This window comes from Gopherus flavomarginatus, chromosome 4, assembly GCF_025201925.1.
Source record: "Gopherus flavomarginatus isolate rGopFla2 chromosome 4, rGopFla2.mat.asm, whole genome shotgun sequence".
NCBI lineage: Eukaryota > Metazoa > Chordata > Testudines > Testudinidae > Gopherus > Gopherus flavomarginatus.
The window spans coordinates 7,949,718-7,974,144 of record NC_066620.1 but is presented as its reverse complement, the minus strand read 5'-3'; the positions used below and the strand labels follow the sequence as shown (position 1 = coordinate 7,974,144).

The 24,427-nt window shown below is 48.9% G+C and overlaps 1 protein-coding gene across 8 annotated transcripts in view; it reads left to right on the top strand.

Annotated features, from left to right (window-relative positions):
• Positions 1–14,629: 14,629 nt before the first annotated feature.
• GPCPD1 (glycerophosphocholine phosphodiesterase 1) overlaps positions 14,630–24,427 on the top strand; it is a 73,618-nt gene continuing 63,820 nt past the window's right edge. The window contains exons 1-3 of one of the 8 annotated variants that reach the window (XM_050952118.1): positions 14,633–14,820; positions 21,320–21,378; positions 23,744–23,827. In XM_050952118.1, coding sequence (XP_050808075.1) covers positions 23,779–23,827 — 49 coding nt within the window. In that variant the 5' untranslated portion in view covers positions 14,633–14,820; positions 21,320–21,378; positions 23,744–23,778. Of the gene's footprint in view, positions 14,821–21,233; positions 21,379–23,743; positions 23,828–24,427 lie in introns of those variants that run through there. The other 7 variants (XM_050952123.1, XM_050952121.1, XM_050952117.1 and 4 more) reach the window with 7 other exon arrangements.

Below are 24,427 nucleotides of genomic sequence, written 5' to 3'. Positions count from 1 at the left end.
TAAGGTCAGCAAATGAGGCTGTCATGCACTCTTCACTTTGTCAGGCTACCATGTGATCTCTTCTGAGACGTTCTAGGAGACAGACAGTCGGGACAGCCAAGTCAGTGTATAAAAATAGCTTTTTATTGCAACAGATTGGGTAATTGGATAACAGGAACAATCCAGCCTGATGAGTAGCTGTGTCACCCCTACCCTCTGACTTGGGGTGTCCATTACACTACTTTGCTGCTGTAGCCTCCAGCCTGGACTGTTCACAAACAGCCTCCAGCCTGCAAGTCCCTCCCAGCTATGTCTGTGTATGCACTGCAGCCAGCCGGTCACACCTTGGCTCTTACCAGCCTTGGTTATACCGCAGGGTTACCCAATGCATCCCCAGTCTTAGAAATATATGTCCTGTACTGCCCAGCCCTCTCCTGCACAGTACAAGTTTATATAAAGTCCGTTATTTCTTTAATAGAAATAATAGGCATACAATTTGCCACCCAAGTGGAGTTTCCCAAACACTTCAATTTAAACACACTGGAGTAGATAAAACAATAAAACAAGTGTATTAACTAGAAAGGAAGAGATTTTAAGTGAGTACAGGTAATGAGACATAAAAGTCAGAAATGGTTATAAGAAAATAAAGTTAAAACACTTCTGGTGCCTAACTTAACACACTATATCAGATTCAAGCAAGGTTTCTCATAACATGCTTTCAGCAATCTTACTGACCAAACCCTCTAGGTCAGGACCCATTCTCCCAAAATCCAACTAATGCTTTGTTTGTTGCTTCATGTGCCATCAATGCAATGAGCAGGGTGTGGGGGGTGTGCTTTGTGGGTTTTTGTCCCTCTTTTTATAGTTTCATTCCCCCCTTTCACAAAAATTTCCGGCTGGGTACCAGGACACAAAAAGTCGATGGGGAAGGATGTTCCCTGCTGCTTTTTCCTTACCTGTTTGAGCCTCCTTTGCTTCCCTTCCTGCTTGATGACTCTGTTTGCTGCTTACATGCAAACCAATCAGAGCACACATTCCTTTGTTTGAGACAGACCTGCCTGCCAACCTCAGTTTGAAGCACGTGTTGATAACACCATACAGTGGACTCATAACTTCACATAAAAGGTTACCACACATATTTTACCAGAACAATAATGACTAGCAAATTATGAGTTTTCAAATGATAGCTCGCAAGGCATACTGTGCAAAGATCATTACAATAGCATGTAGGGTGTGGACTCGGGTACGTTTTGTCACAATGAGAAAATGTAAAAACCAAGACTGAGCTTTTCAGTGCTGTTTCTAGGGTTTTAGACTGGGCATCCAAATCTCCAAGGCAGCATTGAAACTCTCAGGCCAAAGATTTCAAAAAAATAAAAATGACATTTTAGATCTTAACAACACCATAGCAGAAACCTTAAAATGTACACACAGGCAACAAAGCTACCGAGTATTTTTGTTGAGTAACTGTCACTCTTCCTTTCCACACCCATCCCTTCTTACTTGAACCCTCCCTTACAGCAGATGCTGATTTTTTTTTTTTTAGGCACTGAGCCCGTAAACCCTTAATTAGTCAATGAGACTACTCAGGTGAGTAAAGTAGAACATGCTTATTATTTGCAATTATTTTGTTTCTCTGTAAAGTGGCCAGCACACTTTGGACACTTATCAATAATTAGTAATCAAAGCAATATAAATATGCGGAAAGTTTGGCAACATATTTAGAGGATGACAATTGTTCCTACTGGAGTCAATGGGTGACAGAATCCTTTAATTCATGGTCTTGTTAACCCCAGACAAGCTGATACTGTCTTCCCAAAATAGGGTCTCTTTTCTGAACCCAGGATTTTTACCTGCTATCTATAGATGGGCAATGAGGTGATATGTTAAGTTGACAAAACCTTTTGTGTTGGGGTTTGTTTTCCAAAACCTGAGAAGGGTTAGGATCTGGATTCTAAGGAAGTTCCAGTGGATTTGGATGAAGTTTCTTAGTTTAAACCCATCTCTACTACTATCCAACTCTTATTGGCCATCTAGAAAAATCTCTGATTTCCTCTGTGAGAAAGTTTCAACATCTTGGTTAGTTTCAGGAAATCCATGAAGGAGTGGCTCATCCTGACAATTTCTGGCTAACTACTTCCCACTCCACCCGCTTTGTTAATAACTGCTACACATGAGGCAAGCCCGTAAAGTTCAAAAGCCCATGAGAATCTCTAGTACAAGTGACTATGGCCCAGATCCTGGACTGCAGTGTGCTGTGCCACTGGAGCAAAGCAACTCTAACCCCTTGCAGCCAGCACCTATGCCACAACATGGGAGATTGTCTGGTGATATAGAACCCAGTGTAACAGCTCAGTTGGTGGAAACAGGGACAAGTGAGCCAAAGGATGTGGGACAGTGACAAGCACACATGGGCTGGTGAGAGGTACTAAGTGCTGGCAGGTGAAAGGGTGGCGATATGGGGCCTTACAACAGGAAGAAGAGAATGAAAGTAGCATGAAAACACAGAGGTCCCAAGGCACAGGAGAGTGATGACATGCAGCTGGTGGAATAGAGGGATCACTTCCAGTTCAACTTAAGCCTTTTGGAGATGTGCATGGAGGGAGCTCTCTTTGTGTGATTCTCCCCAGCCCCACATAGAAAAGGGGTCAGGTGAGCTGCCTCCATGCTAGCATTCTTGTTCTCCTGCTGTATTGTAACTGAAATCAATACATTTGAAAATGTAGAAAAACATCCAAAAATATTTAATAAAGTTCAATTGGTATTCTATTGTTTCACAGTGCGATTAATCACGATTACTTTTTAAAATCACAGTTAATTTTTTTTGAGTTAATCGCATGACTTAACTGCGATTAATCGACAGCCTTAGTATGTGCCATTCAGTAATACAATGCAGGTAGGACTCTGGAGTACTGATCTCCATTAAAAAAAGGAAAGGATCTCTGTTTCATGGCTTTGGAGTTACAGCTGATCATTCAACTCCTTGCTGATCAAGCTCATGTTGCCATGGTATCTTGCTGCAATTAAGCAGTTTACTGGATACTGTTGCTTTGGTTGAAATTAATGAAGTGAGGGGATTTTAATCCCTGGCATTTGACAGTTTTACAAAAATAAGTATCAGAGGAATAGAAATAATCTTGACGTTTATGTGCCTGGTCTTTACACATGACTAGTGAACGCTTAAATCTTGAGTCACCATTAGTGTGTGACAATCAATCTATAGGCTAAAATATGTGCTCCAGCTAGTTGTCCAAGACTTTTGCATAACAAATAAATGATTCTAAATTGCAGATGTTGTGCTGACAGAAAAGAGGAATTAATTCATCCCATGAATCATTTGCTGTAAATACTTTTCCCAGCTCTAATTACAAGGTGTTATACTGCCTGAGTGTCTTGGTTATTAACAATGGTCTGTAACAGGATGGCCTGTCTCTCCAGGAGCCAGAGGCCTGGGGTCAGCCAGCCCTGTTCACTAATTAGATGCAATTGAGACAGGAACAGGTGTTCCCTATAAAGAGCCGAGGAAAGGGAGAGGCTGCTCCTGTAGAAGTTCCTGGAGAAGGAAGGCTCCCGGTGGGAAGCCCTGGTGTCCTGGCTGGCTAGAAAGCCTCAAGTGGAAGTTTGTTTCCTTTTGCAAGTTTGCTGGTTGTTTGAACAATAAATGGAGCCCAGAGGCAAAGGCTAAAGACTGATCTGGGCATAGTTGATAATTCCCCAGGCTAGTCGGGAAGGTTGCCAGTTTACAGTGCCCATGCCCTTGGCAGGTAGATGTCAGTGTCCCTTTAGAAGAAGAAAGCCTGCTGGACTGTCTTTGGATAAGAACACAAGACCGAGTAGATAAAGGGCTCAAAACATGCTCCACTGGTCATTTCTGTTCCCCTCTCAAATACCTTGTGTCCATCCAACCTGAGATATCATGAAGAGCAGATGGTCGTAAATAAAAAAATGCGTGTACATAAACAAATAAAGCCCATTGGGTGGGCGAGTGCGAGTCCCTCTGGGATTTATCAGCACTGCTCCGGGCAAAGCTGGGAGGAGCTGTTTAAGAATTAAGGCCATGATCCAGCAAAGCACTTAAGCATGTAAGTACACAAATAGTCCCATTGGCTTCAGTGGGGCTACGTGTGTTTTGCTGGACTGAGATTCTGCCTCCTGCCCAGTAGCTGAGCATGCTGCCTCCACAACATTCTCAGCCTTTGCCATCCCGGGAGCTGGAGGTACTCTGCTTAGAAGTCGTCCCTAGATCTGACATGCAGCATTGTATAGCTTGCAAGGACACACCTCGCACTTGTGTTGGGAAAATTGGGGAATCCAACAGGACAGAGTTAAAGACAAATATTTTTGCATAAGAGGTAAGAAATTCAGTCAAAAGGAATGTTCAAATTAAATATTGTTCCTCAAAACAGAAGACTGACTGCAGAGCACATGTAAACAAAACACAGAGACTTATCTGAGCCCTTCTTTCAACAGCTCCAAATACAGATGCTGCTGGCGTGTGGAGTGTATGACCCAAATATTTCCAAAAACCTCCGCACATAGCTGGTTTGTGATGCATTATTGGATAAAAAAGGATACGGTCAGCCCCTGCTTCACTGGGACATTTGTTCTTCACAAAACAATCTCCTCAATGTGTAGCCTAGGTCATATCGCTGGATTGCTGTGATCCCCTGCTGTGGTTATCAAATGCAGAAGGCCAGAATGGACAGCAAACTCTTCATATTAGCCGCTCATATCCAGAAAATTCATCAGCTATCCAGAACCATGGCCCAATTGATGTGTAACCCATGTGCTTTCACTGCAACATTTACTGGTATAAATAAGGGAAGAAACAGTGGGAAGGATCCATGGTTCATTGCACAACGGGTGGGAACTGTGCCAGAGCTGGGCAGGGTAACTCCATTAAAAGAGCAAGAAACTTCCAGTCTGGGGTGTAGCAGTCGCTACACATGCTCAGTAGCTGAGTTGAAGCTATACAGGCAGCTTTTAATTGTAGACAAACTGCCTGACAGAACCTACTCACAGTCCCCATCTGAAGGCTGAGCCACCTGAAGCTCAGTGAGGCTATAAGGGGAAGTTGGAGACCACCTGTGGGAACTCAGCAGCTGAAGCCCACAGAATTAAAAGGTGTTGATGGCAAGGTTGGTGTCTCAAAGATTGTGCCAATCCATATGGATCCAGATAACCTGCTCCCTATCTCACTGGGAGCTACAAGAGACTGTAAGTTACTACTGGTTATAAGAATTAAGACTGCTGTTGCTGAAGAGGTGCAGGGGAGTTGGAAGAAGACCCTGGAATTACTCTAGCTGTAAGAGGCTCAAGGAACATATATACTTTGAATTACACACATTGTAAGAAGGGCTCACCTCATGAGAAACTTGGAGGGAAGTGAAGATACATGTGTGGGTCAAGGTAGACATTTCCTCAATATCTTGTAATAGCAGCAAGTATGGAAGTTTGTGAGCAAAACACCAAAGGGTTATCACCTAAAATAGTTGTTTATGGGAAATGTTGACAACCAAGTCAAATATTGCATATAGATTATTTATAATTATTAAATGTTGGGGTGGTGGTGGTGTTTTTTAAGAAATTGTGTCTGACTCTTTCTTTCAAAAGCGTAATTGTATAACAGTAAATCTCAGTCCTGAAAGGACTGATCTCTGACTTGTGCGTCAGCAGAAGAGTAGGTCAAAATGCAGGAAAGGGAAAGTAATCCTAGATAATATTATCTCTGTCCCCTTACCTGTTACATATGCACATGTACCAGTACCTCATCTAATGCCCCTTGAACCCAGTAGGTCTTTCCACTACTTAAAAAGATGCTGAATCAAGCCCTTAATGAGTAACTTATTACAAGGAGTGGAGTAGAGCCTGCAGAGGGACTGGGATCCCATGGGTCCCGCAGGATCCACTGCCGTAATAGCAGGAGTGTGTACAATGTACTTTGTTGGTGGGATTGGGTGGGCAAAAAACCCAACCCAACAGACTGCAGAAATTTACAGGAGAACACTAAATCTCTTGTCAGCTGGTCATAGATAGAGTTTCAGCAGTGTAAAACAAGATTATCTTTTCTTTTCTTTTCTTTTCTTTTCTTTTCTTTTCTTTTCTTTTCTAAGTTTTAATCCTTAAATTTAAGTGAGGGATAAAAAGAGATTTGATATCTATTATAACAGGAGTTAAAGTATGTTTTACAGGGTTTAAGATTTATTTTATTCTTTAATCGCAAATATTGTCTGAATTCCATGTATTTATATAATTAACCAACTGTAGTAGTTTTTTTTGTTTGTGTTTTACCGGCATGGAGGAATCTGTCGTTCTTGTGGAATTTGAAGGATCTTTTTGTGGGACAAAAATGCAAGAAACAGTGAGGGAGCAAGTGGGAATGGGAACTGCTGGGTGGACAGGATTAAAAAAATAGCCTCACATAGGATTGGAGCTCTTCTGTGCTCATACAAATAGCCTTATTCATGTGAGTAAGCCTTAGTTATGTGCATAGTCCTATTGAAATCAAGGATTGCACATGTGGTTAAAGGTGAAGGATGAGGCCCTGAGATGAGATACTGTTTAAAAACAGCTAGATAATGAACTTTGGCCGTGATTCAGGTGAGCGTATAATAAAAATGGTTTTAATGCCAAATTATGGTTGTGAATTTAAATATAGCTAATGTTGGGAAATTCTCAGTTAAGGTTCTAATATGCACTTTATGTGTATTTGCTAAGCTTAGAGATGACAATAGAGGATGTCATTGAAGCCCTGGAGCCTTAAAAGCCCACCAGCACTGCAGGAAGAGAGTGAGGCCGCAGAGCTATACAACGTGAACATCATTCCTCCTCCCAGCCTATGAGAGGAGGCTTTTCAAGGGCAGGAGCCTCCAGCCCATAGCAGCAGGGTGGATGGGTGGGGATAGGTAAGGACACTTGCAGTCCATGGCCCACATGTTGATGGAGGTGGTACATGGGAGTTTCCATCCCATATATAGAGAGCTGGTGTACACTGGGGTCTCTTGCTTGTACATGGAGGGATGGCAGAAGTATGAGTGGGTCTCCAGACAGTGGAGTTAAATTAAATGCAGAGTTCTAGGTCCTCCAGTTCCTAGAGAGGAATGAGATGTTGTAGGAAGTAATTTAATGAATTGCTGGATTTTCAGGTTGGGGGTCATTCTTTAGCTCACTGTTCTCTCTACTCCCACAATCCACCCAGAAGGTGGAGGAGGTTGGACTGGAGAATATTTTCTGTCCATATATGTACAGAAAATCCAAATCTAATCCTGACTCCAAACCTAATTCCAGTTTAGGGAGCAGAGGCAGAGTTTACATTGGTATTGATTTTCCTGACTTCTTTGCATTTAATTTCTCAGTATAGCCTTAGCCTTAATGGAATTTTTTGCTGTTGACATTTCCTAGGGCCAAATCCTCTACTGATGTAAACTGGTTCAGCATCAGTGGAGTCACAGAATTGCACCAGCATACAACAGCAGAGCATCGTGCCCCTTGCTTCAATTGCATACTTTATTTAGAGTTCTGTTTCAACACTGTGGCTAAACATAAAAAAGGAGTAACACAACAGTGCAATTGCTTTGTCTAGCAGTTAGGACTGCAGTGAGGGTATGAGTTTTCCATTTCAAGACTTGGAAGAAAATTTTATAAAACAGTTTCTTTAATTATAAAGAAAGCAAATGTTTTTGTAAATGTCGGTCAAAAGGTCTAAGAAAAATCTGCTTTGTGCAAAGTTAACAAATCTTATTGACACTTTATGTATTTATAAATTGAAGTCTCAGTTTGGAGTACAGTATGCTACAAACCACACTGGAGTAAACTTTGACAAACAGGAAATAGTTGGAAGGTTAGCAGTAATACCAATGGGACGGAGTCAGAAGTCTCCCAGTCTTTCAATTGTAATCTTTTCCATTTTCTATTTTTGATGGAGGTTTTGGAATTTTAGTTTCATACTTTCTCAGCTTTTCCGTGTGTGTTTTAATGGAACACTCCCCTCTCTTATAAAGATTTTAAAAAACAGGAAACAACATACTTTCATCTCAGTGCCACAGTAGGAAAGTTCACCTCAGGAGACAGGATGCTTACAATGCATCTATCAGGACCTGCGTTTGAAAATTAAGTGTTTTGCTCTGATTCACTTGAACTTTTGTTACACTGGTGACTTCATTGGGCCAGATCCTTGGTCCTATTCAGAACTCTGTGCACTGACTGCTCTGTGGCACAAAGGGGCCAGAAACCCAGCATATCCAATAATCCAATGCTGGTGGCATAGAGCCAGCATAGCCTGCTTTCCCCCTATTCCCTTCACACTTTCCTGCCCAGGTAGCATGTTGGGGGCATAGCTGAGAATGGACATATGAGTAATGTGCTCTGGTGATCCTCAGCTAGTGTAAGAGCCCCTTAGGGGCTGTTACTAGCTGGCACATGCTTGAATGGCCAAGACTACTCAGGGGCTGAACTCTACACAAAATTAGCCCCTCATGCTGCATTCCTATATTCTGTGCCTCAGATCACTTGCTCTGTTAATTCAAGCCAGTGGCGTAGCCAGCATGGGACATTTGGGTGGGCCCTGGCTTTGGGTGGGCAGGCAATGACGGTGGTAGGAAGGATCAGAGAAGTGATGGACATTCTGCATGCACCCAGCTCTGGAAGAAGACATCACTCTCCAACGTGCATGGCTCCTGGCCGGCACTCATCCCCATCCTACGCTGGGCTCAGCTCCTTGAGGCGGCAGGCCTCTCTCTTTTTTGAGGATCGTCTCTGCCATGCCTCTCACCTGCCCTCCACCAGTTACAGCGTGCTTGCATGACATACTCCTCCAGCACTGTGCTGCTGTCCCGCCCCCTCCAGTTGGGCCATGTGTGTGTGCACCCAGCGTGCGGTGTCCCCCATGTCTGGGTGGGGCTAGCGCTGGGGCCGGAGCAGAGGAGGGGGCGAGGGCCTGGATTCTAAGTGGGTGGGCCACAGCCCACCCAGGCAGACATGCCAAACCCACATAAAACCCATAGAAATTGGGCTTGTTTTTGTCTTAATTGGCTTGTGAGTTTCTTGTTGACTAGTTTTTGGCTTATAGCTTGTTTGACTTCTTTTTTTTGAACTGCCCCCAGCAAGCAGGGGTGAGTAGCAAGCTGGGGTAAGGAGGAGAGAGAGTCAGAGGTGCACAGCAGGCCCACTATAGTCCCAGACTGCAGGCCTGGGGGATCTAGTCACAGAGTGTTGGGATTCTTAGGGATTGTCTTGCTTTGGCCTTCTTTTGAAATAAGATTAACTTGATTTTTGGCTTATTGTTAAAGTCGGGGTGCTTATTTACCCCATGAAAGTTGGCAACTGTGCACGCAGACTCACTTGTGGCTACGTCCCTGATACGCCACAGAGTTTTGACTCCAAAGGCCACATTTTTAAAGGTAGTTAGGTGCCTAATAATCTGGCCCTAAGAATATAAGTGGGTTGTGTTCCTATGCAAACAATAGTGGGCTGATCCAAAACCCACTGAAGCTAATGTGAGTCTTTCCACTTTATCAGTGACCTTTAGAGCAGTCCTTATCCCTGTGGTGTAATTATAGCCAGGCTTTTAAGCAGGATCTCGGGTTTTCAGCAAAGTTTTAGGAGTGTTTAGTTGCAAGGAAGTCTTTTGATTTAGTTATAATCCCATTAATATTACTTACCTTAACATTATCAAATGTCCCCCAAGACGGACTATTGTCAAAGCTGCAGTTTGATTTCAACAAAATTAAAAACTAATTCATTTTAAGGAGACAAACATTCTAATTATTATTTGACTGTCTGTGTGTGGCGGAGGATCTATAATAATGGTTATTACTGCTCTGAAATAAAACTGTTACTATACCATGGAGATAAGTACTTTACTGACAGCTAGAACAGCTAATGAGTGAATAAAGAATTCACTCTACTTATATGAATACACTTATTTTAAAAAAAGTACTTTAAAAGCGTAGGGCTTTATAACACAGCACATAAATGTCCAAAATTTGACATCTGAAAGGTTTTTAAAGCAAATGGTTTTCCACTCATAGAATATGTGGGTGTTTACAAAACAGTAGGCCCTACTACAGCATGCCATCTAAACTCAAGGTGCCTTTTAACAAAATCTGTAAATGCATGGTGCTACCCTCCTGGAAATCTGTGGGATTTTTATAATACGGATCAGAATGAGCAAAAATGTTTTTTAACAACAGGTTATGGTATGAAAAGTCATCTTCCATTTGCCTGAACAATCCTTTAGGATAACTCATGTGGGTATTTATGTAGTCAAATAAAATGACAGTAATATTGTAATGGCTACATCTCCCTGTTCTGTGCAAAGGAGACTCAGACATGTTTCCTTTGGCCTCAGCCCATTCCCACACTCAGCACAGGAACAGAAGTCCAAAGCAGCCCCACCAAGAGAGAATTTTTCCAGAACACTAGTGTTTTTAGGGCTTTTTTTTTTTTTTAAAACAGGAAAACAGCCTGATTGCTCCCCTAAAGGGCTCAGCTCCTTCCAGGCCATGACACCCAGGCCCAGTTCTGATCTCTCCCTCTTGGCCCTGGCTGAACCCCCTGCCTGCTGAGCTCCCTGCTGGCCCTAGCTGCATCTCCATCCTGTTGAGTTGCCTGCTGGCCTTAGCTGCATCCTCAGCTTCCTCCTGGCCCTGGCTGCATCCTGCCCTCCCTCTGCTCCACTCCCTGCTGGCCCTGATTGCACCCTCAGCTCCCACCTGACCCCTGCAGCAGCCTGCCCAAAGCTCTGCACCCTCAACTCCCTAGCTCCCGGAGGCAGGCAAGGTCCAGGTGTGGGAGCAAGAGGCGAGTGTAGGGCTTGGAGGGGGGGCGAGCAGAGGGGGCAGTTGGGGTCTGGATGTGGGGGCAAGAGGGGAGTGCAGGCTTCCAGGGTGGTGTTGGAAGGGGCAGGTGGGATCCAGGTGTGGGGGGCAGAAGGGGAGTGCAGGACTCCAGGGAGGGGGCAGGTGGGATCCGGGTGTGGGGTGCAGGAGCTCCTGGGGGGCACGGAGGGGGCTGACAGGGTCAGGGTGTGGGGGGCCAGAGGGGAGTGCAGGGCTCGGGTGGGGGCAGGTGGGGTCCTGGTGTGGGGGCAAAAGGGGAGTGCAGGGCTCCCAGTGGGGGGCAGGAGGGGAATGCAGGGTTCCAGGGAGAGGTGGGCAGATGGGGTCCAGGTGTGGGAGACCAGAGGGGAGTGCAAAGCTCTTGGGGGTCAGGTGGGAAATGCAGGGCTTGGGGCGGGGTGGGGGGGAGGCGGATGGGGCAGGAGGGGAGTGCAGGGCTCTGGGGAGAGGGCAGGTGGGATTCGGGTGTGGGGGGCACAAGCTCCCAAGGGGGCAGGGAGGGGGCTGGCGGGGTCAGGGTGTGGGGGCAGGAGGGGAGTGCAGGGCTTGGGGGGGGTGGAGGGGGCAGGTGGGGTCCGGGTGTAGGGGACCAGAGGGGACTGCAGGGCTCCGGGGGGTGGGGTGGAGGGGGAAGGTGGGGTCCGGGTGTAGGGGACCAGAGGGGAGTGCAGGGCTCCGGGGGGTGGGGTGGAGGGGGCAGGTGGGGTCCGGGTGTGGGGGCAGGAGGGGAGTGCAGGGCTCCGGGAAGGGTGGAGGGGGCAGGTGGGGTCCGGGTGTGGGGGCAGGAGGGGAGTGCAGGGCTCCGGGGGGGGTGGAGGGGGCAGGTGGGGTCCGGGGGTAGGGGACCAGAGGGGACTGCAGGGCTCGGGGGGGGGTGGAGGGGACCAGAGGGGACTGCAGGGCTCCGGGGGGGGGTGGAGGGGGCAGGTGAGGAGTGCAGGGCTCTGGGGGGGAATGGAGGGGGCAGGTGGGGTCCGGGGGTAGGGGACCAGAGGGGACTGCAGGGCTCCGGGGGGGGGTGGAAGGGCAGGTGGGGAGTGCAGGGCTCCGGGGGGGATGGAGGGGGCAGGTGGGGTCTGGGGGTAGGGGACCAGAGGGGACTGCAGGGCTCCGGGGGGGGTGGAGGGGGCAGGTGGGGTCCGGGGGTAGGGGACCAGAGGGGACTGCAGGGCTCCGGGGGGGGGGTGGAAGGGCAGGTGGGGAGTGCAGGGCTCCGGGGGGGATGGAGGGGGCAGGTGGGGTCCGGGGGTAGGGGACCAGAGGGGACTGCAGGGCTCCAGGAGGGGTGGAGGGGGCAGGTGGGGAGTGCAGGGCTCCGGGGGGGATGGAGGGGGCAGGTGGGGTCCGGGGGTAGGGGACCAGAGGGGACTGCAGGGCTCCAGGAGGGGTGGAGGGGGCAGGTGGGGAGTGCAGGGCTCCGGGGGGGATGGAGGGGGCAGGTGGGGTCCGGGGGTAGGGGACCAGAGGGGACTGCAGGGCTCGGGGGGGTGGAGGGGACCAGAGGGGACTGCAGGGCTCCGGGGGGGGTGGAGGGGGCAAGTGAGGAGTGCAGGGCTCCGGGGGGGATGGAGGGGGCAGGTGGGGTCCGGGGGTAGGGGACCAGAGGGGACTGCAGGGCTCCGGGGGGGGGTGGAAGGGCAGGTGAGGAGTGCAGGGCTCCGGGGGGGATGTAGGGGGCAGGTGGGGTCCGGGGGTAGGGGACCAGAGGGGACTGCAGGGCTCCGGGGGGGGGGGTGGAAGGGCAGGTGGGGAGTGCAGGGCTCCGGGGGGGATGGAGGGGGCAGGTGGGGTCCGGGGGTAGGGGACCAGAGGGGACTGCAGGGCTCCGGGGGGGGGTGGAAGGGCAGGTGGGGAGTGCAGGGCTCCGGGGGGGATGGAGGGGGCAGGTGGGGTCCGGGGGTAGGGGACCAGAGGGGACTGCAGGGCTCGGGGGGGGGTGGAGGGGACCAGAGGGGACTGCAGGGCTCCGGGGGGGGTGGAGGGGGCAGGTGAGGAGTGCAGGGCTCCGGGGGGGGGTGGAGGGGGCAGGTGGGGTCCGGGGGTAGGGGACCAGAGGGGACTGCAGGGCTCGGGGGGGGGTGGAGGGGACCAGAGGGGACTGCAGGGCTCCGGGGGGGATGGAGGGGGCAGGTGGGGTCCGGGGGTAGGGGACCAGAGGGGACTGCAGGGCTCGGGGGGGGGGTGGAGGGGACCAGAGGGGACTGCAGGGCTCCGGGGGGGGTGGAGGGGGCAGGTGGGGTCCGGGGGTAGGGGACCAGAGGGGACTGCAGGGCTCCAGGAAGGGTGGAGGGGGCAGGTGGGGAGTGCAGGGCTCCGGGGGGGATGGAGGGGGCAGGTGGGGTCCGGGGGTAGGGGACCAGAGGGGACTGCAGGGCTCGGGGGGGGGTGGAGGGGACCAGAGGGGACTGCAGGGCTCCGGGGGGGGGTGGAGGGGGCAGGTGGGGAGTGCAGGGCTCCGGGGGGGGGTGGAGGGGGCAGGTGGGGTCCGGGGGTAGGGGACCAGAGGGGACTGCAGGGCTCGGGGGGGGGTGGAGGGGACCAGAGGGGACTGCAGGGCTCCGGGGGGGATGGAGGGGGCAGGTGGGGTCCGGGGGTAGGGGACCAGAGGGGACTGCAGGGCTCGGGGGGGGGGTGGAGGGGACCAGAGGGGACTGCAGGGCTCCGGGGGGGGTGGAGGGGGCAGGTGGGGAGTGCAGGGCTCAGGGGGGGGGTGGAGGGGGCAGGTGGGGTCCGGGGGTAGGGGACCAGAGGGGACTGCAGGGCTCCAGGGGGGATGGAGGGGCAGGTGCGGTCCGGGGGTAGGGGACCAGAGGGGACTGCAGGGCTCCAGGGGGGATGGAGGGGGCAGGTGCGGTCCGGGGGTAGGGGACCAGAGGGGACTGCAGGGCTCCAGGGGGGATGGAGGGGGCAGGTGCGGTCCGGGGGTAGGGGACCAGAGGGGACTGCAGGGCTCCGGGGGGGGGGTGGAGGGGGCAGGTGGGGTCCCGGTGTAGGGGACCAGAGGGGACTGCAGGGCTCCGGGGGGGGTGGAGGGGGCAGGTGGGGTCCGGGGGTAGGGGACCAGAGGGGACTGCAGGGCTCCGGGGGGGGCGGAGGGGGCAGGTGGGGTCTGGGTGTGGGGGCAGGAGGGGACTGCAGGGCTCCGGGGGGGGGTGGAGGGGGCAGGTGGGGTCCGGGTGTAGGGACCAGAGGGGACTGCAGGGCTCCGGGGGGGGGGTGGAGGGGGCAGGTGGGGTCCGGGGGTAGGGGACCAGAGGGGACTGCAGGGCTCCAGGGGGGGCGGAGGGGGCAGGTGGGGTCCGGGTGTAGGGACCAGAGGGGACTGCAGGGCTCCGGGGGGGGGGGTGGAGGGGGCAGGTGGGGTCCCGGTGTAGGGGACCAGAGGGGACTGCAGGGCTCGGGGGGGGTGGAGGGGCAGGAGGGGGACTGCAGGGCTCGGGAGGGGTGGAGGGGCTGCAAGGCTCCGGAGGGGCGGCCCTAGCCAACCCCCGCCGCGCCCCGCCGCGCCGCTTCCTCCCGGCGCTGGCACCCCAGTCGGAGTCATCACATCTGTCCCCGCCCCGGGCCGGCTGGGCACTCTCCGCTCTGATTGGCTGGCCGTTGCTGCTCTACTGATTGGCTGACAGCCTTAGCGCAGTCCCGCCCCGCAGCCCTTCCTTCTTCTGCTCGTCTCAGCGCCTGTCTCCCGGCCGGCTCCGACGCCCCGCCCCCTAGAGCTGCGCTTTCTAGGAATCTTCTCCGCTCCCATTGGCTGTGCTGTCACGTGGCCGCTGCCTGTCTCCGCCTCACGGCCGGTTCGGCCGGGCGGTTGGAACCGGTTTGGCCGGGCTGTTGGGGACAGCGGAGCTCGGTGGGGAGCTCGCGCGGCGCGTCCTGCAGCCGGGGCCGCCGCTTCCTCAGACAAAGGCAGCCGGAGCAGCCAGTGGCGCTCAGCCTCCAGGTCACACCCGCGGCCGCTGGGGTGGAGGGGAGGCGCCTGGGGGCGGGGGCAGGTCTCTGACAGGTGGGAGCTGGGGTAGTGAGGAAGGGGGGGTCCGGGTGTGGGGGCAAGAGGGGCGTGTAGGGCTCCCGGGGGGGGGACAGGCGGGAAATTCAGAGCTCTGGGGGGACGGGAGCAGTCGGGGGCAGGGAGAGGAGTGTGTGAGGCGGGAGCAGTCGGGGTGTGGGTGTCGGGGCCGGGGCAGGAGGGGAAGAGCGGGGCTCCCGGGGGGGTGGAGGGGAGAGGGGGAGGCGGGGGCAGGAGGGGAAGAGCGGGGCTCCCGGGGGGGTGGAAGGGAGAAGGGGGAGGCGGGAGCAGTCGGGGCAGGAGGGGAAGAGCGGGGCTCCCGGGGGGGTGGAAGGGAGAAGGGGGAGGCGGGGGCAGGAGGGGAAGAGCGGGGCTCCCGGGGGGGGTGGAAGGGAGAAGGGGGAGGCGGGGGCAGGAGGGGAAGAGCGGGGCTCCCGGGGGGGTGGAAGGGAGAGGCGGGGGCAGGAGGGGAAGAGCGGGGCTCCCGGGGGGGTGGAGGGGAGAAGGGGGAGGCGGGAGCAGTCGGGGTGTGAGCGGGGGCTGGAGCAGGCTGCGGTGTCTTAGTCGCCCGGCGCTGCGGAGGAGGCGGTGAAGGGTGATGCCAGTCGGGGCAGGTGCTGTCCGAGCAGCTGTTTCATGCAGGGAGGTTTTGTTTACGGCCCTGATTGGGCGCAGAGCCGGTGACGACCCCGCCCCCGAAGGCTGTTTAAATCTCCTTTCACTTCACCTTATATAACCCGTTCTCAGACTGAGGAGACGGATCTTGGGTAGCTACAGCCAGCCAGCGTCGGGATAGCTCTCTGGTTAGGAGTACGATGAGTCACTGACAGCGCTATCTCCCAGTGCTTCCTGTGTCTCCTCGGGAGCGCTGTCATGAAATATGGGGTCGCCATCCTTTGGGCTGCTGCTGAGCTGGAAAAGAAGAAACCTGGTTACCTTAATTAATGTTTGGTTTAAAATCTTCCTGGGAAAATTACCTGGCTTGAATAGTGGCCACTTTACAAAATAGTCAGCTGGCTTTCTCTCTTCCAAAAAACCAGAATTCAGTACTCCACATCATAGGTAAATAACTTAAAAGCACTTTTTTTAAAAAAAAAAAAGCTGTTTTTTAGTCCTAGGACTGTGGGGAGCATTGAAAATTTGTGATCAAGTGTCCATTTCATTTTATCACAAGTTGGTATGTGGGAGGTAGGGTTGCCAACTTTCTAACTGCACAAAACAGAACACCTCTGCCCCACCCGTTCTCCAAGGACCCACCCCTACTTGCTGTATCCCCCTCTTCTGTTGCTCACTCTCCCCCACTCACTTTTATTAGGCTGTAGCACAGGGTTGGGGTGCATTCTCTGGATATGGCCAGAAATGAGGGGTTCAGGGTGTGGGAGAGGGCTCTGGACTGGGGCAAGGGGTTAGGGTGTGTATGTGGGGGGGTGAGATGTCCGACTGGGGGTGCAGCCTCTGGGGTTGGGCTGGGGATGAGGAGTTTGTGGTGTAGGAGTGGGCTCCAGGCTGGGGCCAAGGGGTTAGGAGTGCAGGAGGCTGTGCAGGATATGGCTAGGGGTGTGGACTCTGGGGTGGATCCAGGGATGAGGGGTTTGGGGTGCAGGAGGGGGCTGGGGCAGGGTGTTGGTATGTTGGGAGTGGTGTGGGCTCCTGGAGGGAGTTTGGGGGTGGGGGGTGGGACTCTGGGCTGGGGTAGGCGGTTGGGGTGTGGGAGCAGGTGTGGGGTCCTGGCAGTGCTTACTGTGGCTCATGGGAAGCGGCTGCCAGGTCCCTGCAGCCCCTAGACACGTGGGCAGCCAAGGAGGCTCTGCGTGCTGCCCTTGCACCTGCAGGTGCCACCCCTGTGACTCCTATTGGTCGCAGTTCCTGGCCAATGAGAGCTGCGGAGCCAGCACTCAGGGCAACAGCAGCACATGGAGCCTCCCATGCATCTAGGGGCTGCAGGGATGTGGCGGCTGCTTCCAGGAGCCACACAGAGCTAGGGCAGGGTCTTAGCCCTGGGCCCCTGCTGCACTGCTGACCAGAGCTGCCAGGGTCCCTTTCCGACTGGGCGTTCTGGTCGAAATTCAGATGCCTGGCAACCCTAGAGGGAGGAGGTTGAGCAGCGGACTTGCTCCTAGACTGAGACACCTTTTTGTCAAGTTTCAGCACTGAACTAGATCTTTATTAAAACACTAAACAAACAAGGAATACCTACACAACTTTGTGCCATTGCAAACATGCACAGATCATTTCCACTTTCTTTTCTCAGGAACTCATTCTTCAGAATTGCTGTTAAATAACTGGGCTGGAAGAACAGTTTGCATATAGACAGAGTTCAGTGATTTCTTGTTTTGTCTGTTTTTAAGAGATGACAATGTAAGCTAATGTCAGCTGCAAATTTGTTTTATTGTGGTAGCAAGTAAAATATAACTGATATTGAGTTTGGGGTGCAGGAGGGGGCTGGAGCAGGATGTTGGGCTGTTGTTGTAAGTACTCACCTTTGGGGACATATTTAAGATAAGCAATTTTCTTAAATGTTAGTATTCTGATATTTCTTGAAATAGTATTTGTTTCGCTTCTTCCTAAATGATGGATTAAAATGTACAACAGGATTTTGCTTTGTCAGTAGAATTTCTGCTTTTGGATCAGAAGTTGTGTGTTCAAATGTTGCACCTAGCTTAGCTCATATCTAAATGTTAATGCTGCAGTGCAGTGTTAAGGAGAGCTGCAGAACCTGTATAGGTGCTTACCTGTGTAGGAAAGATGACAAAGTAAGATCCTTTTTGTCTGTCTGTGACTGTTCAGATGGAAACAGAGGGTTTCAGAACTCTTTTTGTAAAGAATGATAGCCGTTATGATTTGATATGCTGTCCAACCTTGGCACTGGTTCTGATGTCAAATGTTATGATTATTGCTGATTCATTTGCCTGTAGTCACTGTACTGCATGCATCTGATTTGTTACTTTCTGGTATCTTGTGTATGAGCAGAAGAGAATTCTATTCTTTGTACCATTAGCCTAATGAGTTTTTGCTGGAAATCATTTAAACACTATGCGTGATGCTGGAAGCAACTTATGTTGATATTTGGTATCTGAGGGCTTATTTTTGTAAGATGTGTAAAAATCACCTCTTAGAATGTTAGTTAGCGCTTGTCTCCTTTTTTGTTCCCTGCAGTACTGAACATTTTGTTCCATATATATTAATTATATGTAAAATATGATTTTTAGGGTAGGGCAGATAGGGAGGCCAGCAAGTGTCTTGTCTATACTTTCCTGTCAATAGGGGCAGGTGTTGATAGCATCTGTATATTCTGTGGATATTATAATAGGGAGAAGGACTGCTTAAGATGGACACATGCAATTTTAAGAACACTGTAATGCAACCCTCATGTATATGCCTATTAATTTTGGATTTGGAAAATATAGTCCCATTTTGATATAATTAAGGAAAATACTTATTTTCTGCAGTACCAGCATTGTACACTTTGATCTGTTTGGTGATTAGTGTGAAGTTCACACAAACATGCTATGTGTTTACCATTATTTTCATATGGCTAATTAAGCATAGTATAGTGACTTTGTCCCTTAAACTCATTATGCACCTAAATACCTCTAAATATCTAAAATTAAAGATGTAGATAGGTGTCCCGAAAATCCCACTAGATGCCTGTTTGCATCTTTAGGCAGCTAAATAACTTTACAAATCTGACCCTCCATAAAATAGCACGTAAGAGTTTTTTTTTTTCCAGTGAAAGATCTGAATTCTATATTGTAATTTCTTCCTTCAAGATAACATTATCTAGGTGAGTTTCAGGTTGGTGGAGTATGTGCCAATCAGAAGTTTCTGATGGTCTTTTGTCAGCTGGAAAATGTTATTTTAGATCGGGAAATTGATATAACATAAGCAAATCTTAGTTCCAGGTAAATCCTGCTCCTTTTGGCTTTCTCATTTAAAAAAAAAAAAGGTAGCATAAGAATGACCATACTGAGTTAGACCAATGGTTCATCTATCCCAGTATCCTGTCTTATGACAGTGGCCAATGCCATATGCTTCAGAGAGAATGAGGACAGGTCAGTTATCAAGAGATCCATCCTCTTTTGTCCAGTCCCAGCATCTGTCTGTCAGAGTTTTGGAGACACCTGGAGCATGGGATTGTATTCATGACCATCTTGGCTAATATCCACTGATGGACCTATCCTCCATTAACTTATCTAACTCTTTTTTGAATCCATTTATGTTTTGGCCTTCACAACATTGCCTAGCAATGAGTTCCACAGGTTGATTGTCTGTTGTGTGAAGAAGTACTTCCTTTATTTATTTCTTCAGGTGACCCCTGGTCCTTGTGTTATGTGACATGATAAATAATGCTTTTTCTCCACTACGTTCATGGCTTTTATAGATCTGTCATATCCCCTTTAGTTGTCTCTCTTCTGAGCTGAACAGTCTTACTCTTTTAAAATTCTCTTAAAACACAGCTTGCCAAATACTGATTAACCTCAGTGGGTAAGGTTCACCTAGAGGACCAAATCCTCATACGATGTAAATAGCCATTATTTCCAGTAAGTTCATTGAAACTACTCCACCTTAATGCTATCTGAAGATCTGACCTAGAGACTTTAGCATATCAAAATCCTTGGGTTTTGTCGTATGTACAGCTAGATTAGACAATTTACTTAACTTGTTGTCCTACCTTTTAGTTCTTTCTGCTTTGAATTCTATTCTGGCACCAGCTGGAATTTTGCCTTCTTTCTTTACTTTCCAAATTGCAAAAGGTTCGTACTGGATTCTTTTCATTAAGATGTAAAAATGTTAGTTGTCTTTATGCAGATGATGCAGTACTCAGCTACTCTGCTCTCCTTCCAGATACACTGTAGTTCACAAAATCAACACTTCTTTCAGGGTCTAACAGTTCTTCATCCATTATGGATAGTGAATGGAAAGTAGCTCAGTCAATCTCCAGTCTCAAAATTGTTTCCTTTCTAATTCTGAAAGTAATAAGTTAATGTAAGCAAGAGACTCTTCAAGATTTGTAGTGCTTGAGGGTTTTTTTGTAAATTCCTGTGAAAGTTGGAAAATTCAAAAGAGCACTGTAGCATCAAAGAGCTGTACTGGAGGTCTAGTCATGAAGTGATTAATACCACCGAAGCTTGAAATTAACAAAATGTTGACTTATTTTGGTACATCTTGCCTGTAGCCAAAAATTAGACCAGTACCCTGTTTATGCTAACAGCCCTAAATTATGCTACGTACAGTCTTTATGGGAAACAATTGTTATAATTAATTGTGGTACATCCAGACTTGATCACATCTCCTCAGAGGGAGAAGGGAGATGCTCCTTTCTCTCTTCAGCTCTGGAGATTCATCAACCTCTTCAGAACCCTGAGGATTATTGCAGGTATGGGGAAATAGAGAATTTTCCTTGACCACTCTTAATTGGCTAGGGAGTCTTGCATATCGATAGGGTCCCGGGCTTATAAAATTTGCATGACACTGACTAGCCAGAGAGTTAGAATTCTTAGCCAGGAAACTCTTCCCCTTGCCTTGCAAGAGTTTAAAGGAATAAAATTAAAGCCTTCTGGACAGTTTCATTGTGTATTCTTTTCAAGATATATCAGGTTGTTCATCCAGTATCACAAATGTACACAGTGCTTTACAGATGCAAAATATACAGCATGGATTTTCATGCATTTATTGTAAAGTTAGAGGGAAGTCTAAACTGAAATATTGTAACTTGATGCCACAGAGAGGTGTATGTGTGTGTGAATTTGTATTGTATTCCGTACTTGCAGGCATAGCTTTCCTTCAGGAACTTTCTTGAAAATTGTTCAGTTTTTGTACCTAAACCTGGTAAGACTAATTATAAGCCTGATATATTTGGCAAGGAGTTCTACAGCTGCAGTAATGTCCCTGAAAGTGTTCTGTTCCCTCTGTGTGTGAGTGTAAACTAGGGTTTTTTCAGGTGGGTTATCCCTGTGGAAGTTGAGGTAGTCTCGAGGTAGATCGTTTCCTTTCCATTGAAGAAAGCTTTGCAAAACTGCAAATGAAAGTTCTTTCAGCCCAGGTTCAAAATCCATTCATCCATCCTTGAACATTATAATTTAAAACTAATTCTTTTTGCCTGTCAGCTAAAAAGCCCAAACTCAATATTATCTGTCAGTAAATGAGTGAATAGAACTTTATAAAGCACTTAAAGCAGCCTTACAGATTTAAGATCAGGACATTGAATTCAGTTCAGAAACTAAGTGGGAGTCAGTGTTAGTGTAGCATAGTGTAGTCTCTTTCATATCCACCTTAGCTTTGTGAGACATGCTGCATCATCGTTGGAGGCAGTGTTAGCCAATGATAAGACATTGATCTGGGACACCAGAAGTTCTGGGTTCAGTTTTCAGCTGTGCCAGTTACTTGCGTGATAGCCTTGGACAACTCCCTTTCCCTCTGTGCCTCAGCTTCTCTTTGGTGGGCTGGGGGAAAGCTCCTTCCTGTTTCCACTTAAGTGAAATCTCCTCCCTTCCAGGTTCACGGATGGAAGAGAAAGGGGGTAAGGTGAATAAGAAAGGAACAGGAGTGAAAGAGGTAAAATAATGTGTGGGGCAGATGAGGGACAGACCCAAAGGGAAGAAGTGTAGAGGACACAGAAGGAAGAAACTCAAACATTAGAACTTGTTTTCTTCAGCGCTCTGACTTTCTGCTCTGGGCTCTGAAGAGCTACCTTTCTGCATTCTCCCCTATTTGGTCTCTAGATCTTCTCACTCTGCCTTCTGGGCTCCTGCTCAGCTCTGTATACGGTTTGCAATCACTGGAGGACTGAAGCTTGCCCTCTAGTGTTGTAACTTGAATATTTTTTGCTCAGTAATACTAAGGCTCTCAACTCAGGCATGCTGCTGTCAGCACTGTATTATATAAACAGAAGTACTGTTTAAAACTGGATTTTTTGAAACCCGGTGTGAAGTGTTCAGAAATTGACAAGGTGGGAGTACAGTACTGCAACTGGGCGGACTCACCCCTGCAGCGCCTCCTACTGGTCGTCCTCAGGAATTAGCTCAGTCCAGTGTCCAGAGCGCCCTCTGCAGGCCAGTGATCCGCCTTTCGAGCTACTGGCCCCGTGTCCCTCCCTGGACCCAGTGCCCTTTTACATAGGGTGCTGCCCCCTGGCAGTGACCCCTTGTGCTTAGGGTCTCCCTTCCCTAGGGAACCCCCACCCTCTATTCCCACCTTGCCTCAGTGTATGGCTACTGCCAGTCATTGTCTAGCCCCACACACTGGGGCAGACTGCAGTATCAGCCAACTCTTCACTGACAAGGAGCGTTTGGACCTGCTGCCTTGGCCTGTCCCTGGGCTGCACCTTGCAACCCCCAGTACTAGCTCCCTGCAGCCAGGCCCTTCTCCCTCTACAGGCAGACAGAGGCTGTTTGTGCTCTTGGCTTCTCTGCCTTATATAAGGGCCTGTTGCTCAGTTTGGGGCATGGCCCCAGCTGCCGCCACTTCCCCCAATCAGGCCAGCCTAAAAGGCTGCTTTCTCCAGCCCCAGCCCTTATCCAGGGCTGTTTTAACCCTTTCAGGGCCAGAGCAGTGGTCCGCCCTGCTACAAGTACTAAAATTTCTTGCTGTATATAACCCTTTCAAAATCATTTGGATTATTTGGCATTCTGCTGGGAGTGCGTTTACATACAGTGCATGCTATTTACAGATAGAAACATTATGGCCTTCATTGACTCTGAAATAATTATTTTATAAGTAATGGAAAAGGAAATTTATTTTAACTTATACATTTCAAATCCATAGTTAATCTAGGACTGCCGGTGTTGTCACTAAGAACTTTGTCTTTTATTCAACTCTAAAATACCTTGCATATTTATGGCAGGGCAATAAGGCATAGATAATATTTTAATAGTCATAGCAGTTCTGAGTAAATGTGATTTGTTTTTTTTTTCCTGGTTAAAATAGGACTGCTATAGTTAGGTTAACTATCATCATGTTTTCATTGCTGCCATGTTATTTTGAGGCAAATGCTCTTTCCAAGGAAACTTGATTTTTGTTGTTGTAAATATTTGCTTTAGTTATGTGTGTTCATAATTGGTTTTCTGCTTGTCTGCATTATTTTTCATGAGTAGCTTTGAAAGTAAGAGTAGGGTTGTCAGCCTTCGAGGATTGGCCTGGAGTCTCCAGGAATTAAAGATTAATCTTTTATTAAAGATGTCATGTGATGAAATCTCCAGGAATACATCCAACCAAAACTGACAACCCTAAGTAAAAGTAAAGAATAGCTTAAAGAGGTAGCTCCTTACTCAAAGAAAAGTCATTGGCCATTGAAGGGTATAATTTCACTGTCTGTCTGATGATAAAGCTCCCATTGATTTCATGGAGAGCAGAATTAGGCAAATGCTGAGTGCTTTAGAGCAGTGCTTCTCAAAGTGGTGGTCCGCAGACCGGTGCTGGTCCGCGAGCCATCGGCTGCCAGTCCGCAGCGAGTTTCCTCATAAGAGTGTCAAATAGGATAATAATATGGCACCGGTCCCTGGCACATTGGCGGGGGGGCGGGGGGGGGAGAGGAAATTGCCAGTTCCCCACATCAGATAGCTTGAGAAGCACTGCTTTAAAGAAATCCTCCCCTAAAAATATTGAATTAATGCTATTCGTCGTTCCACATATCAATCTCACTATTTCTATTTAACACTTGTTAATCTTGTAGATAGGCCCTGTGTCACACTGACTTCCTTGCTGACTGGACAGTGGTTTCTTGATCTGGGCAGTCCTTTGCTTTGGGTTGCTGTGGGGTGGTCCAGAGCTCACAAGTACTGCCATTTGCTCAGAACATTAAGACCAATACTTGGTCACCCCTCTATAGATGATTGAAGTTCATACTCTAGTTTTTAGTGAGACAGCTACAGAGGCAGTATATTGTTACTGAAATACATTTATTTTTTCCCCCTCCTAATAGGAGACATCAGACCTCCTTAGTCGTTATCTGCAAGTATGACCCCATCTCAAGTTACCTTTGAAGTAAGAGGAACATCAGTACAAGGTACGCAAATCACACTTGTCATACACTTTTGTGTGTGTGTGTGTGTGTGTGTGTGTTGTAAAACTAGAAGAAAATCTTCAAGCCATACAATTTAAAAAATTATTTTTTTATTTTAGTTAGAGGGCAAAGAATCATATAATTTTGATACCTGGGATGACAAGGTTCAGGAGGGTGGGTCAGTAAAGAGGAGCTTTACAAAATAATTATTCTTTAACAGAGAGTTGGGGAATAAATTTTATCTTATTTATTAATAACTTGTTTGAAAAATATTAGCATACTAGAGATTTTGATATACTCCCTGAAATAATTTGAATACTTTTAAAATTAAATAATTGTATTTGTGATAACCTTACTTTATCAAGTGGAAATATTTAGCATGAATCCTGACCTCAGATATGCAGGCATATGGAAAAATCCTCAGTTTGTGCATAGGTTTGCAGAGAGTTCCTGTTGAACCAAATATAACAAGAGAATGAGTTTTGAACATAAGTTAATATATTTGATCAGAACAGTGTGCCATCTTATCCAGTATTCTGAAACTTCAGAAGGGAAATGTAACCAATATCTCTGTCTAGCTGGGTTTGGGATGTTAGCTCTGTC